Source organism: Convolutriloba macropyga, chromosome 1, assembly GCF_964194025.1.
Source record: "Convolutriloba macropyga chromosome 1, txConMacr16.3, whole genome shotgun sequence".
Lineage (NCBI taxonomy): Eukaryota > Metazoa > Xenacoelomorpha > Acoela > Convolutidae > Convolutriloba > Convolutriloba macropyga.
The window spans coordinates 74,042,018-74,059,359 of NC_134468.1; the positions used below are offsets into that span (position 1 = coordinate 74,042,018).

The 17,342-nt window shown below is 34.3% G+C and overlaps 2 protein-coding genes across 2 annotated transcripts in view; both read left to right on the forward strand.

Annotated features, from left to right (window-relative positions):
* Positions 1–17,342, forward strand: part of LOC142342481 (mitochondrial potassium channel ATP-binding subunit-like) — a 230,834-nt gene that overhangs the window by 124,379 nt on the left and 89,113 nt on the right. The gene's annotated exons all lie outside the window — the stretch shown is intronic.
* The window catches only part of LOC142351439 (histone-lysine N-methyltransferase SETDB1-B-like), a 123,364-nt gene that overhangs the window by 55,635 nt on the left and 50,387 nt on the right, over positions 1–17,342 (forward strand). Inside the window, exons 5-9 of the mRNA XM_075403449.1 lie at positions 883–1,098; positions 6,230–6,365; positions 14,569–14,683; positions 15,274–15,494; positions 15,865–16,104. Of these exons, the coding sequence (XP_075259564.1) occupies positions 883–1,098; positions 6,230–6,365; positions 14,569–14,683; positions 15,274–15,494; positions 15,865–16,104 (928 nt within the window). The remainder of the gene's footprint in view (positions 1–882; positions 1,099–6,229; positions 6,366–14,568; positions 14,684–15,273; positions 15,495–15,864; positions 16,105–17,342) is intronic.

Sequence of the window (17,342 nt, forward strand, 5' to 3'; positions counted from 1 at the left end):
GAGTTATCATATTATCACAGCTGTTTTCTGGCAATCAGGCATATGTGTTTTATTTTGTCTTTGTAATGATCGTGATCGGTTTCCATTGACCGACTAGATTTTATACTCATATGAACATTGCTTGCGTCTGAGCTAAAACGTTCCTTGACGATCACAAAAAGGAGCATGAGATGTGGGTAAATATGAAAAAAAGGGCAACTGAGAACAGGTCGCTATTGGCTGAAAGCTGTCTGGCGGCTGTTACATAGAAACACAAGTATATTTTGTCTAAAAATGCCTCATATGCCGTATTCGAATTATGCTATTCGGCTAAGTGGCAATACGCAACTTTGCAGAAAATCAGTCTAGAAGAATTTTAAAAATTTTGAAATCAATTTTAATCAAATGGATGTATTTATAATTTGAAAAACATGCAAAAATAAATTTTCAAGAAATTCCAGTGTTGTATTCATCAACAAATTTAAGATATTTTAATTTGAAATATATTAACTTGAGGCAGCAATTATAACCTGACGATGCTGGTTATATAACAATATATTTTAAAAACACAATAACGGTAATCAAAACTCAGTACAAATGTTTTCAAAAAGACCGCAGTTTTGTGGAAATACTGACAGAGTAATAAAACGAGTAATGAAAATGTATGCGCAGAGGAGAATAGGACAGCGTGAACCTGATCAGAGACAACTGGCAGTCCTCATGAGAACATTATTCTATGCTTAGTTCGTAAATGATAAGAATAAAAGACTAAGCATAACCATTTTTTTTTTAATTTTTCGCATATATGCCGACGATTACATCTATCAGATGTCATCAGAAATTTGATGTTTCCCATAAGACAACTCGCAATTAAAATGTGAAGAAACATTAGCTATGTTTTAGGCAAAACTAGAGAAGCCACGCCTACATCCTACTTGAGCATTGTTCCTGTATCATCTGGAATAAGTTCATCAGAATCAGTTCAATGTCTGATGGCTCCGGGAGTTGCAATGATTCGAGTTGACATAGGAACGACTAGAGCACAGCAAGATTGCTCAAACTACCTTCCCCTCATTCCTAATGAAACAAGCAGCTCAGAAGCCGTCTGCAGAAGCAAAGGTAAGGCAACAAGTCATTAGATACTGACAAGAATTTTGGAAGGCATTCTGACTTCATTTTTCAGAGCCTCAAAATAAAGTAGAGTGAAACCTGCATTGGCGAAATGGCATTTTTTGTAATATTTTCCCAGTTTGCTCAGGTTGTGAGCAATGAAGCCGTATTTTTTGTGGCCATATTAGAAGGTGATGGATAAGAAACCAAAATACCACCTGACAGAATCTCCCCTCTTTTCCCGCCAGTGGTGGTGGCCCCTCACATTGGTAGGTAGAGAAAAGTTACCCAGCCGCCGGTATATAGTCATCAGACCTTTGAGGGTTCGTAACAGGAAACTGATCAGATCGATTGTCCGGATCTCTAGGTAGAGAAGAATTGTGGGGTTGAGAGCCTCTAGTCTGTCTCCTTCCGACTTCTCTGCCTTTACTGTAGAACTAGCCATGTTTCTCGTAGCAGTGATTTATTAAGCTTTTTTGACATTATATTGAATGTGCGGAATTTGCCGCCAAGTTGCTTAAAAGTCTGTCAAAACACAACGTCCGAATTACTGTTTTTGTTTCGCAATACGAAGATATTCTGAAAGAACGATTTTTGGAGTTATAAAATTGTGAAGTTATCAATAGCCGCTGTCAGCTTTTCAACCGGCTATTATAGCGCTCCTTAGACAATCCAAAGTATTTGGTTTGTATTGGTTTGCTGTCTTTTTTTAAGATCTGTTCAAACTTTTTCGGCTTTTTCACGTCAATGACAAGTCAAATTTTAGTCACGCTGATGTCATAAAGGCAGCGAATGAGGTGTGATTTTTTCAAACTATACGAAACGGCAAAAGTTAGTTAAAACCCCCTAGTTTTGCTTAGTAAAAATTCAATTTTTTTAGGCAATATTACCCCGACCTTAAGTCAAATTACAAAAAAAAAACAGTTTTTACGCCATTGATCCCCTACACTAGTCCTCTCGCATACCTATGAAATTCAGATAAAACACAACGTTCACTTAGCAGAAACCGCAACGTAAAGTTGAAGAGCTCCAGACAACTCTCACAAGTAAAAGAAAGTTGCCTTAAGAATTGAGACGTTTTCAGGTTTGTTCAACTAAAGCTCAGTTTGCACTTGTGTCATCATTAAAGAGTGAAAAAAAATGTGATTAAATTTTGATCTTGTGACTAAGAAACTTTATTACTGTAAAACTTGGATGAAGTTCATCAACTTTGCAATGGGATTTCTGGTAGGTGAACGTTGCTTTTTATCTGAATTTTTACTTCACAAATATAGGGAGTGCTAACTTAATTCTGCCGTTCATTATACCTTTAAAGTGGAGTGAAACAAATTTTCAGTGGGAAACTTCACGTGCGTCAAGTTGACTTCTGTTTTCAGTCTTTCTTCTCTTGAGTGCTGTTAAAATGTTACATATGTGTTCTAATTGCGCCTAATTTCAATTGCTTGAATTCATCAATGGGTAGCTATACGGTTTTATTACTTTGACACTTCTAAGCATAAATAATAGTGATTATTTCAGTTTTAACGGTTTTTTGTAATTTAAAACAATTAAAACAGTATAATATTTTTTAAATACAACAATTGTATGGCAATGATGACATTTGAATGCTATTTATTTTCAATTGAAGCATTTATCTGCACACTCATGCAGCCGTGAAAACGCTCCTGGTTTTTAGATCTGAGAACATTATTATAGGGTAAGTTTCTTTTCGGTTTTTAAAGTTTTTTCTTGGATTTTTTTTGTAGTTCTCTGGTTGCATATGTGAGTGCCAGTTCTTTATACTTTTTCTTTGTGTTCAATTTTGGGAAATATTTTTAAATTGTTTTAATTTTTCGTTTTTTTTTGCTTTGTGTGACTTTTACATTTTACACAAAAATTCATATTTTGTTTAGCTCAGGACAAGGTTTCCTGATTTAATCAAATGAAAAATACATCGGCACAAACTGAAGCACTCTTTTCTGAGAGAATAGTTTTGTTTATATTTGCTGGTGATTTGTAATATATTTAATACATTTTGTGATAATTATCATATTTGTCAAAGTTCCGCTGCTTCTGACAAGAATTCTTGCGAAGACACGGATTGTTTTCAATAGTAATTTTTTTAATATTACTCAAATTTGTTTTATGCACGAAGGGTTTATGTGTACAATACTTTGAGTAATATTTTGTTTGCGCTTTCTCTATATCACGACTGTAGGAAGAAAAGTTTGCCGCAAAAAGTTGTTTTTTTGTACAGATTCCAGTCAGCTTTTTAATTGTTCGGGACATGAAGAAATTGGCTTTAAATTTCTTTGATTTTTATCATTCCTCAGAAGAACAAGTGCTCTTCCATTTAGGCCGTTCTTCCTTTGCTCTGGTTTTTAGACTTTTGCTACTGCAAAAAATATTGCCTCAAGTCTGTTTGCTGCAAAACCTACTCACGTTTTTTTTAGGGCAGTGATTCTCTTCAAAAGCTTCCGCCTGTGTAAATTTTAGCAGGACAAAAGTAATGTTTGAGAGGTGAGCTGCAAAAATATTAGCATAATTGTTAATGACTTTTTTTAGTGAAAGCTTTTGGTAACAAAAAGTTGGTTTTGAAAACATAAGTATCAAATAATTTGATCAAATTAACTATAATTTTTGCGTTTCGCTGTTTTTTTTTATCAGTTGAAGGGTTCAATAAAACATGTCATGAGCTTCTCCTTGTTTCTTGCGTTGAGTTTAGCGTTAAAATGTTGGTTTGGAAGACAGTGCTACCAAGACTCTTTACGAATGTTTTCTAATTTTTAGCTAATCTCAAGATTTTGACAGTTTTTGTTTTTGCCTGCCTCTGCTTCTCCATTATATCTCACGTAAAAATTCTTTTACTTGCCAAGTTTTTGGTTTTCGCTATTTTGTGTTTGGTTAGCAACGTTGATTTTCTTTACCCTAGCACCAAAGTATCTTCATTTTATTGCTTTTTAGTTTTATCTATCTTTGTAAATATATATTTTTTGCTTCGGTCTTTTCAATGTCCGTTTAACCAGCTTATCAGATAATTTTTAGTTTTTTTTTTCAATTTCGCATTCAATTCTGTGGATTATATTTCAAATCTTGTCCTGTTATGTTTTTTTAAAATCGTAAATGTCCGTAAAAGGTCGTGATTTTCGAAGTAATCAGAGTAGTGGCTTCAGTGGTTGTATAAAATAAAGAGTGAACGTGAGTGAACGTAATTTTTAGTTTTTTTAAATTTCGCATTCAATTCGGTGGATTTTTTTTTAAGTCTTGTCCTGTTATGTTTTTTTTAAATTCTAAATGTCCGTGAGAGGTCGTGATTTTCGAAGTAATGAGATTAGTGGCTTTAGTGGTTTTATAAAAGTAAAGAGTGAACATGACTATTTCTATTGCGTTTTTTCCGAGTACTTCTCAGTTAGAACGATAGTATGGCGTTTGAACAAATTTTTGTTTTTGAGAATTTATTGATGTTCACTGGAGGCATCTTTTCTTCGGATTATTATTCAGTTTCTTGAATAGATCTTTTCACAAATACATTGGTTATTGTTACGTTATTCGGAATTTGGTTTTTTGTGCGTTCTTAGGTTTTTAGTTATTGTTTTTCAAGATACTGTTTTTTGAAGACAAAGAAAACAACATTTTTCACAAGAAAGGAGACATTTAAATTTTCTCTGGTTGTTTTTTTTGCGTTTTGTTCTAATTCAATGTTCCTTTCCACTTGGTGTATGACTTTTGTAAGTTGTTATCTAAGGTTATCTAAGTTGTTATCTGATAAAACGCCAAGTTCAACAAAACACGACCTTTTTCTCAAATTTTTCAATTGATCGTTGCCGTTTTCTTTTCATTAGGTTTTCTGATATAATGCATTCTTTTTTCAGTTTAATCTTTACAATTTTTGTTAAATTTTTTAAATTTGTTCTTTGTATTATTCTGTTGCTTTACTGTGGTTTCTACATTGCTGGAAGAGCAAAGTAAATTTTCTCTCAGTTTGTTTTTTTTTGTTGTGTCTGTTCTGTAGTTGAAGTTTTTGAAGTTTATTCTATCAAGTTTTTTCAACATTTCTTGTCCACGTAGGGGAAGGTTTTGTCTGTCCTGATAATCCAGCTTGTGACTTTTGAACTTCTGTGGCTCCACTGTTATTTTCACGTTAAACAGGATGTTGAGAGCGGAAAAAACGAGTGGTTTTTTGGATTGAAATTGTTGCACTATATTGGAAAAATGTCGTTTGAATAAAGCTCCCTCGATACTGGTGGCAGCTTATTTTTTTTGAAGAGGTTGTTTTGAGTTTTTGATCAAAGTTTTGCCAATTTTTTTCAAATCCAGTCTTACTTACGTGTAGGTCTAGTTTTTTGTTTAGTCGAATAAGATTCTTTGAATTTAGACCAGTATTCGCCCTATCAGTTTTAAGAAGTCTTTGTCAGTTCTGTTGTGACCATTCGATCGCATGACAATCAGTCAAGTTGCGACTTTTGTTGGTATGCGTTGTTCTGTAAAGTGATTTGATCATACATGACTTGCCTCCACTAAAAAAGGACTGCGCTCACTCTTTATCTTTAGAATATAATTGAAATTCAATACAGGTAGCCCAAACCATATCATAAGCTATATTACTTAGAGGCCATTGGTGTTTGAAAGTAAGTATAGAATTGGAAATCAATATTTTCGAGCTTTTTAGTAAAACTTTTTTTGCGTTTGCTCTGTGTGGTCTTTCTAACTAGGAACATTAACAGTCTATTTCGTGGCTATTGGGCGGGAATATACGGGCTCTTTTCACGACGAATTATGCGCTTTGCAGACATTTAACAAGATATCTAATTTTTTAGTGTTATATTTAAATAGGATGAGTACTTTCCTGTGTTATTCTATTTATCCCTGCAATTTTGTTACTGCGAACCATCAGATTCTGTTGCTCTCATCCTGTTTTAAAGTAATTAGGGTTGATTTCACTAATATTGAAGAAGCATAAAATTTTGTCCAAGTTCTGTCCAGTCGTCTCGTTTTTATTATGCTGCTTTGTCTAAAAACTTGTGAAAATACTTTCAGTTTCTCGTATTGCAGAATTACTGTCGAAGCTGACAAAATAGACGAGAAATTGAAGATGAAGTAATGTTCCATTATCAATGAGCGCACGTTTTTATTGGATTTATAACCCTGATGTCTGTTTCAGAGAAAGCCGTGCCAACGTTTGTATCACAATTTGCTGGGAATATGCGAACTCAACCTCGTGAAAGCTTACCTGAGATCAATAAGAAGGAAGAAACCGCTGGCGACTTTGGAAAAAGAGCGTTTATTGCCTGTATTCGGTACAATCACGTTTATGCATAGCTTTAATGTTATCGATAAACTTGTACTAAGGCTTAAATGTTACCCAAGCATGTGTATTTTGGCGTTATGTTTTTTCTCAAGCGTATTTTGTTTGGAATTACTTGAGTCATGCTGTTATTATTGAGATTTTTGCCCTAATTTTTTTGAATCTCAAACATTTAAATTCGAATGACCCCAAGGTTAAAGTTACATGTTGTAATATTATAAATCAAACATACTACATCTTTCCCTTGAATAACTAAATATAATAATAAAAAACTGAGATTCAGTTTCTAGTTTTCGTGAATTATTTTTTAAAAAATCAACTTTTAAAGCCGTCAATTTTTTTGTCCATTGGAACTCGTTCGTGTCTTTTTTGCATCTCTTCCTTTAATTCTTTTTAAAATTTTTTCTTTGATTTTTCCTCTCCCAGAGCTCTTGGAAGTTTATTCCATTTCCGAGAAAGTTTCTTATAATTGAATTTTGACTCCATTTTGATTCACATTTTGTTGTGAGAGAAAAATCGTATTTATGATTATTTACTTTAATTTCAACGTCTCTGATTATTCTGAATTTTGTGGTCTTGTATGTTTGGTTGTTGGACAACATCGAAACGTCTATTTAGTGAAGTTTTTGCTGTTTGAAGTTCTGCTGGAAGTATTTTTTTTCAAGAAGTAGTTTATGAGCACTGTCATATTTTGTTCGAAAAAAGCAAACTTTTATGCCCATCTAATTTGTTTGTTTATTCTCAATTGAGTAGGATGGCGAACTTTGAAAAATATTGCACTAAATTCTAAACGCGATAAAACAAGTGATCTAAAGAGATTTATTCGAGCCTTTAAAGGTATTTGATTGCGTACCAAATAAATTGATCTGATAGCTGAAGCCATTTTGCTGATCACATTATTAAGTTGTTTTTGGTATGTCAAATTTTTGTCAAGAATAACACCTAAGTATCAGCATTGAGCTGTTGGTTTTATTGAATAACTTTTAAATTCAACGCAATTGACAGTTGGTAATTTTTCATTTTTGAAAACCATTATTTCTGTTTTCCCTTCATTTACAATTAATTTGTTTTGTTTCAAATATTGTTCAGTTTCCATCAATATTTTTTTTACCTTTGCTTCTAAACACTGTTCATTTTTTCATGGCACAAAATTGCTGTGTCATCTGCAAATTGTAAAACATTCGAATTTTTCCCTATTTCACCGAAGTCATTTTCATAAAGTATGGATAGTACAGAATAGTACAAACCCGTGATCCTATTACAGTACCTTGTGGAACACCGTGATTTATATTTGTCCAGTCGGATTCAACTATTTCGTTTCTAACACACTGTTTCCTGTTAATTAGAAACGAATTCGATAAGATTCGTGCGTTTTCTCCAAAACCATATTTTCCAATTTTTTGAATGAAAATGTCCAAGGATATTGAGTAAAAAGCTTTCGCTAAATCCAAAAAGATTGTTACGACTATATCTTTTTCTTCAACGTAATGATTTATTTTCTCTGTCAGGGCAATTATTGTATGAAGACACGACTTTTGTTTTTGGAAACCAAATTGATTTTTGTTAATTATTTTATTCATTATTCATTTTAGTTTCTCAGTCTTAGTCTTTTGCTTTTTGAGGGAGCAAAATTCAGAACTGAACTCAAATTCGTGCTGCAAATAAAACCTTGCCGTAGCAGCTATTATACCCCCAACAAACAAACACGAGACAACAACGACGAACACAACGAAACACACTCGCACGCACGTACGCAAAAGTACGCACACACTCGAACACCGGACCAGAGATCTGTTGGGGGCGCTGACCATCGTGTCCTGAGGAGTTTACGAACCGAAAAAAGTTTTTAAATCCAAAGATATCTATGGTCATCCTCTTGAAGCTGGGCCTACTCTACGTCTGTAAATGAACCGAATCTTCCATATTCTTGTTTTGGTTGCAGTTGTTAAGTGATTCAAATTTTCTCTTGAATTCAAAACTGAAAGTGATGCGTACATATTTTGTCAGCAGATTTACTCCCCCCTTTCGGGTAAATTGTATCTAGTATCAACTAATTGCTTATTTTATTGTGCATTATAACTGAAAAAAATTGAGCGCATTGAGTTCCGTCAAAGAAAGTTTGCGACAAAAATTTTCATCAAAATTTTAATACTCTGTTGTGAGTATTCTTTTCCATTTTGTGAGGCATTATAAAGGCAGAATTAGTTACCCATGTATTTAAATTGCTTTCAAACAATGTTTGTAGGAATTAAATTGGTATTGCTGATCTCAGGACTTTTAGTACTACCGATTTTTCGTGTGGACCCTATTTTTTGTGTCCGCCAATTTTTCTTAGTTCTTGTCCTGAGAAACGGTATAAACAGTTAGGAAAATCCCCTAGGGCTTTAAGTCACTTACTGAGCATTTGCTTTAGGCAATTTTTTCGGACAATTTTTTAGCTGAATTGTAGTTTACGTTACAGAAGCTACTGCTGTTGATTAAGGTATTCTACATTAATCGTTTGTGCGGCTTACTTAATTATCTATATTGTCACAGAGACGTGATGTCGATTAATTTTTGTGGTCCTTCGGCTTTATTTCTTTTTGTTCTGCCTCTCTTTTCAATATTGCAATTCGGTATTGACACTAAGTGTGTGATTGAAAAGCTAATTTTTGAACATTTATTTATATTAATTAGCTCTCAAGGCCATTTACAAGTCTTTGAAAGACTCTACGTCTGTAAATCAACTATTTGCCCTTCTTGCGAACAAAATAAATCATATTCTTATTTTGGTTGCAGTTGTTAAAAGTGATCCAAAGATATCTATGGTCATCCTCTTGAAGCTGGGCCTACTCTACGTCTGTAAATGAACCGAATCTTCCATATTCTTGTTTTGGTTGCAGTTGTTAAGTGATTCAAATTTTCTCTTGAATTCAGAACTGAAAGTGATGCGTACATATTTTGTCAGCAGATTTACTCCCCCCTTTCGGGTAAATTGTATCTAGTATCAACTAATTGCTTATTTTATTGTGCATTATAACTGAAAATAATTGAGCGCATTGAGTTCCGTTAAAGAAAGCTTGCGACAAAGATTTTCATCAAAATTTTAATACTCTGTTGTGAGTATTCTTTTCCATTTTGTGAGGCATTATAAAGGCAGAATTAGTTACCCATGTATTTAAATTGCTTTCAAACAATGTTTGTAGGATTTAAATTGGTATTGCTGATCTCAGGACTTTTAGTACTACCGATTTTTCGTGTGGACCCTATTTTTTTGTGTCCGCCAATTTTTCCTAGTTCTTGTCCTGAGAAACGGTATAAACAGGTAGGAAAATCTGCTAGGGCTTTAAGTCACTTACTGAGCAATTGCTTTAGGGAATTATTGGTTTTTAAATTTGAAATCCGAAACTGTCGAGGAGACATAAATAACGGGTGTAAATGGACGCTCTTCGAGATTGACCCCCACCACTCCCCTAAATATCCACCCAGCAACCCCCCTGCCTAGTAATTTTGTGGTAAAACGATAAACGTTTTACTTGAGTTAGATAACCCTCGCCAGGGTTAATTTAATATTGTCTGAGATGAGAGACTACCTGTTACAAAAACTTCAGACAATTTTTTCAGACAAAGTTTTAGCTGAATTGTAGTTTACGTTACAGAAGCTACTGCTGTTGATTAAGGTATTCTACATTAATCGTTTGTGCGGCTTACTTAATTATCTATATTGTCACAGAGACGTGATGTCGATTAATTTTTGTGGTCCTTCGGCTTTATTTCTTTTTGTTCTGCCTCTCTTTTCAATATTGCAATTCGGTATTGACACTAAGTGTGTGATTGAAAAGCTAATTTTTGAACATTTATTTATATTAATTAGCTCTCAAGGCCATTTACAAGTCTTTGAAAGACTCTACGTCTGTAAATCAACTATTTGGCCTTCTTGCGAACAAAATAAATCATATTCTTATTTTGGTTGCAGTTGTTAAAAGTGATCCAAATTTTCTCTTGAATTCAAATTGATTTATTCAAATTTTGTCAGGAAGTTTGCCCCTCTTGGGTTAATTGTTATCGATAATCAAATAATTGCTTCTTTTATTGTGCATTTTTTGGTAAAAGTCTTCGAATTGCGTTTCTGTCAAGGAAGGCGTGCGGCAAAGAAAGGTTTTATCAAAGTTTTATAATTTTTCTTTTTTCCATTTTGTACGATATTATGTGGGTTAAATGTTATCGATTATCAACTAATTGCTTCTTTTATTGTGCATTTTTTGGTGAAAATTTTCGAATTGCGACGAAAATTAGTTTCATGAAAATGTTTATAATTTCTTGTGTGATTCTTCCATTTTGAAAGATAGTATGCAGGCAAAGTAATATTACCCATATATTTTAATTGCTTTCGAACAAAGTGTGTATGAAGTATTTTAGTACTGCTGATCTTGAGACCCTCGTACTACCGATTTTTCGACCTTTTTACATTTTAACATCAACAGCTCAACTGTTATTTACGTTACAGAAGCTGCTGCTGTTGATTATCGTATTCTACAGCAATCGTTTGTGTGGCTTAGTTAATAGTTCTGTTCTACCTCACATTGCAATAATGCAAATAGGTATTAGCGCTAAGCATGCGATTGCGAAGCTAATTTAAATTATTTAGCTCTCAAGACCATGTTTGAAGGCTTCAAATATTTGAAGAAACGAAGACTCCAATTTCTGAAGTTTTCTAGATTTTTTCTTTTGTCTTTTTGATTTAAGTTTTTGTTAGTTGTGTTTTCTTAATCAGAGTTTTCAGGCGACAAATAGGAATGTTTCATTTAGCCTTGTCTTTTCACATCTCTATCTGCGAAGATCTGTTTAGCTTGCTAAAAAGAGTGAAGAGAAGAGCAATATAAATCGATGAATTAGAAGGACATTAAGTTGAGGTGCAATGCAGTCTTTTCAAGAAGACTGTTTGTTTTTTTTTGTTTTCACGATGCTCTGAAGCTTCTGAGATGAGTTGGCATAAGTTTAAAGTTAAAAGGCCATATCACATTGTCTTGCATATGTATTTGCGTCATCGAAGATTTTAAGAATATAGCAACGTACTATTTTTTGCATAGTAACGTGCAATATAACAACGCATGAATGGTAATTTGGGCAGAAATAAAACACACTGGTGGGCCGAAACAGAACAAATCCATTTTCTTAGATGACTTGTATCCTGGCTAATTCAATTTATTTTGATGCATTGATTTTGAGTTCATTTTTTTGGTGCTCAAACAATTTACTCTAAGTCTCCCTTTGGCTTTTAGTTGTTAGACAAGGCTCTGTCTGTGTAAACTTTTATTAATCTTTTTGTGCTTCGATTGTTAGTATTGTTAGTTAGCCGTTGATTTTTAATACATGAAGAAGGAAATCTGTAATCAATACCGTGAAGCGCGTCAAATGCTCCGTTTTCTCTTTTTGTCTCTTTCGTATTTGAAGTACCAAAGAAAAAGTCTGTTAGCTAGTTTTAAAATATTTTTTTACAGGTTTCGACTAGTAGTAATTGATCTTTAAGATGGAAGTATTTTTTTGGTGTGTGTCTTTTCTTCTGCAAAAATTTGCTTGATCGTTTTGTCTTGTCGGTGGTGACTTTTATGTCCTTAATTTATTGAGCTTTCCGTTATAAAAGTTGCTCTCTCATTCACAATTTTGAGCAGCTGAACTGAGTTTAATACTAAACGTCAAATGAAAAGAAATCTGGGATCTTTTCAGTTTGTGCCGCCTCCCCCAGTACATTATGCAACCCCAATTACAGAGCGCGTGTCATTACATAGTAAATCAATATGTAAAAATATAGCATGTGCGTTTGGGGGTTGCAAAGAATATGCACCCACTAAGCTGGGGGCAGAAACAGAAAAGATCCGAAATCTTGATAGCGGTCTATTGTAAGGTCCCATGACGTCATTTGAAGACCGGCATCGTTCCGGTTGGTCCCCTCCCCCTCCCCTTGGTGGGTGCATATTATTTGCACCCCCAGTCACGCGTTCCATGTTTTTTCATAATGATTTACTGTGTGATGACACGTGCTCTGTTACTGGAGGTGCATAACGTACGGTGGTCACCAACGGGAAATATCAGAAGTCCGTAATTGTACTTGTTGCCCCCTAGGTCCATGGCCCCTGGTTTTCGAAGTGCTCGATGAATTAACTGATTTCCTTTTTAAAATATTGTTTTCATAGAATCTATATCGCTAGGGCTGCGGATTAATTACAAAATTGACTGAACAAGAAGCCCTATGCTATCATTTTGCTCCTCTTGGAACTCCAAAAACTTAATCAATTATTTCATAACCTGAAACACCAATTAAATTAAAGCCAGTTATAAGAAAACCCGTTTTTGTTCTCTCCCTATAGTCCCTTCATTTTTCTTGGTTATAATAGGTGAAATAATCCCCTCTAATTTACTTTCTTTTTAATAGTCGCCGTCAGCGTCTCCGCTGGATATTATAGCGCTCTTATTTTTTTACGCGACTCGAAGAGGAGTATTGGTGGTACGTCTTCTTCATCGATAATTTTTTGGAGTGTTTTAAAAACAGGATGTAAAAATCAATGCCACATCTGAAAAGAGCAAGTTTTTGAGAAAGAGCAAGAAATATAGGTGAAAAAAATTTCGCTGAACGAGCAATTTTTTTAATCAAGTGCGCCATTTGGAAGCTGTTTTCTGGTTTCTTTTATTTTCCCATGTGAATTGGTTTTTTTCTAAACCAAATTAACAAGTAATTGTACTTTTGGGAGCCTTTTTGACAATCTCAGTTATTTATTAGAGTTTTATATGCAATCTCTAGCTATTTTTTGCCGTTCTATACGTTTTTTGTGAGCTCTCTTTGTACTCCTTTTCATGTTTTTAGTGTCTGTTTTGGGTATTTTTCTTGGTTCTATTTAGTTTTTTTGTCGATCTTCGTAGCCTTCTGAACTGACTAATATCAATTTAAGTTCTTCAGTTGATGAGATTAGGCTAAATTGAAACAATTTTTTTGCTTAATTTTTCTGTTTTGTAAGTTTTTTAGGCTAATTCTTTGTTTCAGGCTTTCAATTTTTTAATGTTCAATTGTTCAATAAGGTCTGTTTGTAGGGTTATTGTTATTAAGTGAAAATAATTAAAGGCTTGATTGTACTTATTTTCATAAAATAGAATAATCAACTCCGCAGTTTTTTTTTAATTTTATTTCTTGTCAAAGTTTTGAATGTTTTCCGTAACGCGTGAGTGTCGTGTGTGTGCTCAGTGAATCAACATGAACTGCTTTTTTAGGCTGTTTTGAGAATTGTTGTTGAGAATTTGCAATTTTTTGAGAATTTTATTTAAAAATTTATAAGTTTTTTTTCCCTTATATTTTTAACTTAATTTTTCCCTTTCTCTTTTGAGATCTTTTTTGAGATCTATCGTTGATCGATCGTGTTTTTCCAACAACAGATATTCATATTCTGAATTCATATAAATCTTTTTAATCCATCTGTAAAGTGAGAAAACGGTTTTTGATCAAAAATTTGTCTTATCGCTAGTGATAAACATGCGACAATTTCACATGCGGCAATTTCACTTTGATTTTTACTGTTTTTTCGATTTTTTGGATCGGATTTTTTTTTCATAATGGTTTTCCCAATCCGTTCATAGTTCATTCTAGGCCTAGTTTTTATGTTTGAACTAAATTTCCATTTCTCGCTAGTGGTTTTTTGTTCACATGCTGCATTTTGACATTGATTTTCTGTTTTTTTTCAAATTTTTTTGATCTGATTTTTATTAGAAATGGTTTTTCCAATTCACTCATAGTAGGTTCTAGGTCTAGTTGATATTGTTTTTTTAGTCAGTGAAAATTCTTTGAATTGAACGTCAGGACTTGTTCTGCTATGTTTTTTTGTTTCTTCGATTAAAGATTTGTTTCGGTTTACCTCATTTGGCCGCCTTTTCGACATTTTGCATGAAGTACTTTTGACTTCTCTCGGCTAGTTTCCTTCTTTTCTCATTCTGCTAAAAGTGTGTAAACAGCAGTTGCTCAGCAATGTAATCTAAAGTGAACAGAATATGTATTGAAAACGAAATCAAAATGGAAACGGGATAAACCCGTAAAGCCCAGTATCAGATGACCGCTATTATGGTCATCTGTTTTGAGCTCTTAAGTTTTGCTTTTACTACCAATTAGGGTATAATACTTTTTAAGAAACGTTAATTAATTATTTGACTGTGAGATGCATTGTTTTGTTCAGTGGAAGTATTGTACGCAGAGGGTGCAGTGTATTTGCCTTGCGGGTGAGAAGTAATACGTGGGAGAAGGCGACCCTCAACTCTGTTGTAGCTACCCTTGACCCGAATGAGGATCCGGTCAGTATTTTTATGCTGTATCGTACAAAGATTCCTTTTATAGTTCACAGATTGGTATAAAATCAAATTGTAGAAAATTGAGCTGAGATTAAAATTTGGAAATATTTCCTTGCAATAGTTGATATGACCGTAGGCATAAGATTTTGTTTTCCATTGCGAAATTAAGACTTCAGTAATGGCGAAATAATTGGTATTTTGCCTTCGTGACAACTCGACATCATCGATTTCTCTGTCAAACGTGCGGGCTGAAAAGTGCTGCCTAATTTATTGCTGTGGTTGCTCAAGACAATACCTCAACTAGAAAAATAATTATATCGGCCCAGTTTTACAGGCTAAGAGTATTCTGACTACTGAACTAATTAGCTTTAAATCTTAACGGAAAACTAATCAGTTATTCCTGTGACGAAAAAATTTTGAATTCTTGCGATCTGCGCGGTCTCCATTATCAAATAATCTTGGTTTATATTGATCTAAAATTTAAATGTTTGCTGATTATTTCTTATTGCCAATCTTGATGTTTTCTCCGATCTCTGACGTTTCTTCCTCTCTCCCTCAGCCTTTTAACTCTCGTTATTCCTGTTGTTCTTTAGAGCCGGTTCGAGGTGTCTTTCCGGAGTGGTTGTGAGAAAGACACAGTTCTTTCCAACCAACTTGCTCTCTGCACTTCATCAGAACGATCTAGCTTCCAAGTGGGTCTTCGAGTGCTGGCTTCACTTCCCAGATGTGGCTACAGTCATTCTGTCAATATGAAAGATGAAGACCTGGCCACTGGAGCATTGATGGAGATGCCATCGAGTCGTACCAATGATAGGTAACTCTGTTCTGGATTCGCTTCGTGAAATTTGAAACTGGTATCCGAAGACCGGCTTTTTCGGTAATTCTTGATAACTGTTTTGACTTGATAGGATTTTGCCTGCTTTCCGCTCGGTTCTATTTTGCCTGCTTTCCGCTCGTGTCTTTTTTAATCACCCCCCCCCCCCCCCCCAATCGTCTTTCCAATTGTGTGTAATTAAATGTATTAAATTGGTCCCAGTTTTAAGGTAAAGTGAGAAAAAATAAGCGGGTGGAAATTCATAAATATATAGAATATATTGCTTGTAGAATATCAAAAGGCGAGATCTGTGTTTTGATTTCAATGATGATAAATGCATGATCATTTCCTCCAATTTTCAATGCACTAGATTCCTGGTGTGTTTTGACTGTGGAGACGTGAAGTATGTGTCAGTGGGAAGTGTTTTCCACCTGATGAGTAGCCGAGGAGTGAACGAACAGCACCAAGTGAAGATGGAGGAGGTGTGGAAGGAGTGCAGGACTAGTGAGGGCAGGGAGTTGCTCAGGCTCTACTTTTTCATGTGGCCCCGGATCATAAAATCAGGCAGGGAAGTGGGAGAAATGGTGCATATCATCCGAGAAGGAATCACGTTAGCTCCTCTACTTATTAGTCATTTCTATGAGAAACAGAAAAAGAATGTTATTGTTCCCACATTTTAAAAAACGGGAGAACTTTTATGCCAGCCCCACTTTTTTGTTCAAACAATTTTCGACTTTTTTGAGGGCTTACCAGGCTAGCTTATGTGGTATCAAATTGAAGCTCTCTGCATCTAGAATTTCACAAATAGATATTAAATAGCCGCGAAGCGATAGCGGCTATTATTGGGGACATCGTGCTTTTTTACAATTCAAAGAATTTGAATTGTATTGAATTGAATTCTTTTTTTTTAAGATCTGTTCGCACATTTTCATGATTTTTGAAGTCGAATTGGAGTAGTGATTTTGGTCACGCCGAATCAGGAATTGGAGCAAAAAAGCGAGTGATTTTGCGACGTGAAATTTTTTGCTCTTATTTTAAAGTAGAGTGAGAAAAAAATTTTGAGAAAAAAGAGTTTGACCAAAAATTCGCTTTCTCGCTGGTGGTTTTTTGTTCACATGCGGCAATTTCACGTCGATTTTAACTGTTTTTCGAGTTTTTGGATCGGATTTTTTCTAAATGGTTTTCCCAGTCCAATCATAGTTAATTCTATACTTTTGTGTGAACCAAATTTCCATTTCACTTTAGTTATTCTTTTCTTCAAATGCGCAATTTGACATTGATTTTCTGTTTTTTTTTCTATTTTTTTATCTGATGTTTTCAGAAATGGTTTTCCCAATTCATTCATAGTCCGTTCTATGTCTAGTTTGTTGTTAAGTTAATGAAAGTTCTCTGAATTGTACGTCAGCACTTGTCCTGCTATTTTTTTCAGTTCGTCGTCTCCATTGATGATTCTTGCGACCTGACTTTTTGGAATTGACTTTTTCGTTTTCAATGATTTCTACTGCTTTGCTCTTAAAATTTGTGTGCGTGACCTCTTTTTTTCTGATTTTAGGCGGTCAATTGCGTGACTTACTTCACTCAAAAATGACTGCTAAATTCGCTTAATGAACTTTAAATTTTATCAATATTTACTAGTTAGAAGTCAATAGTGTGCATCTAAGTAGTGCCAAACGTATATGCCCTATTTCTTGATTATTGAGTCTCAAGTTTTCGATTTCGAATATTAACTTTGGAGAAGCTATATGAGGGCTTGTTCCTTATAGAGCGTATGTGTTTCATAAAAATGACAGTCCGAATCGAACCAAAAAATCTAGTGGTTTATTAAAGGACTGGTGGTCATTATTGCTG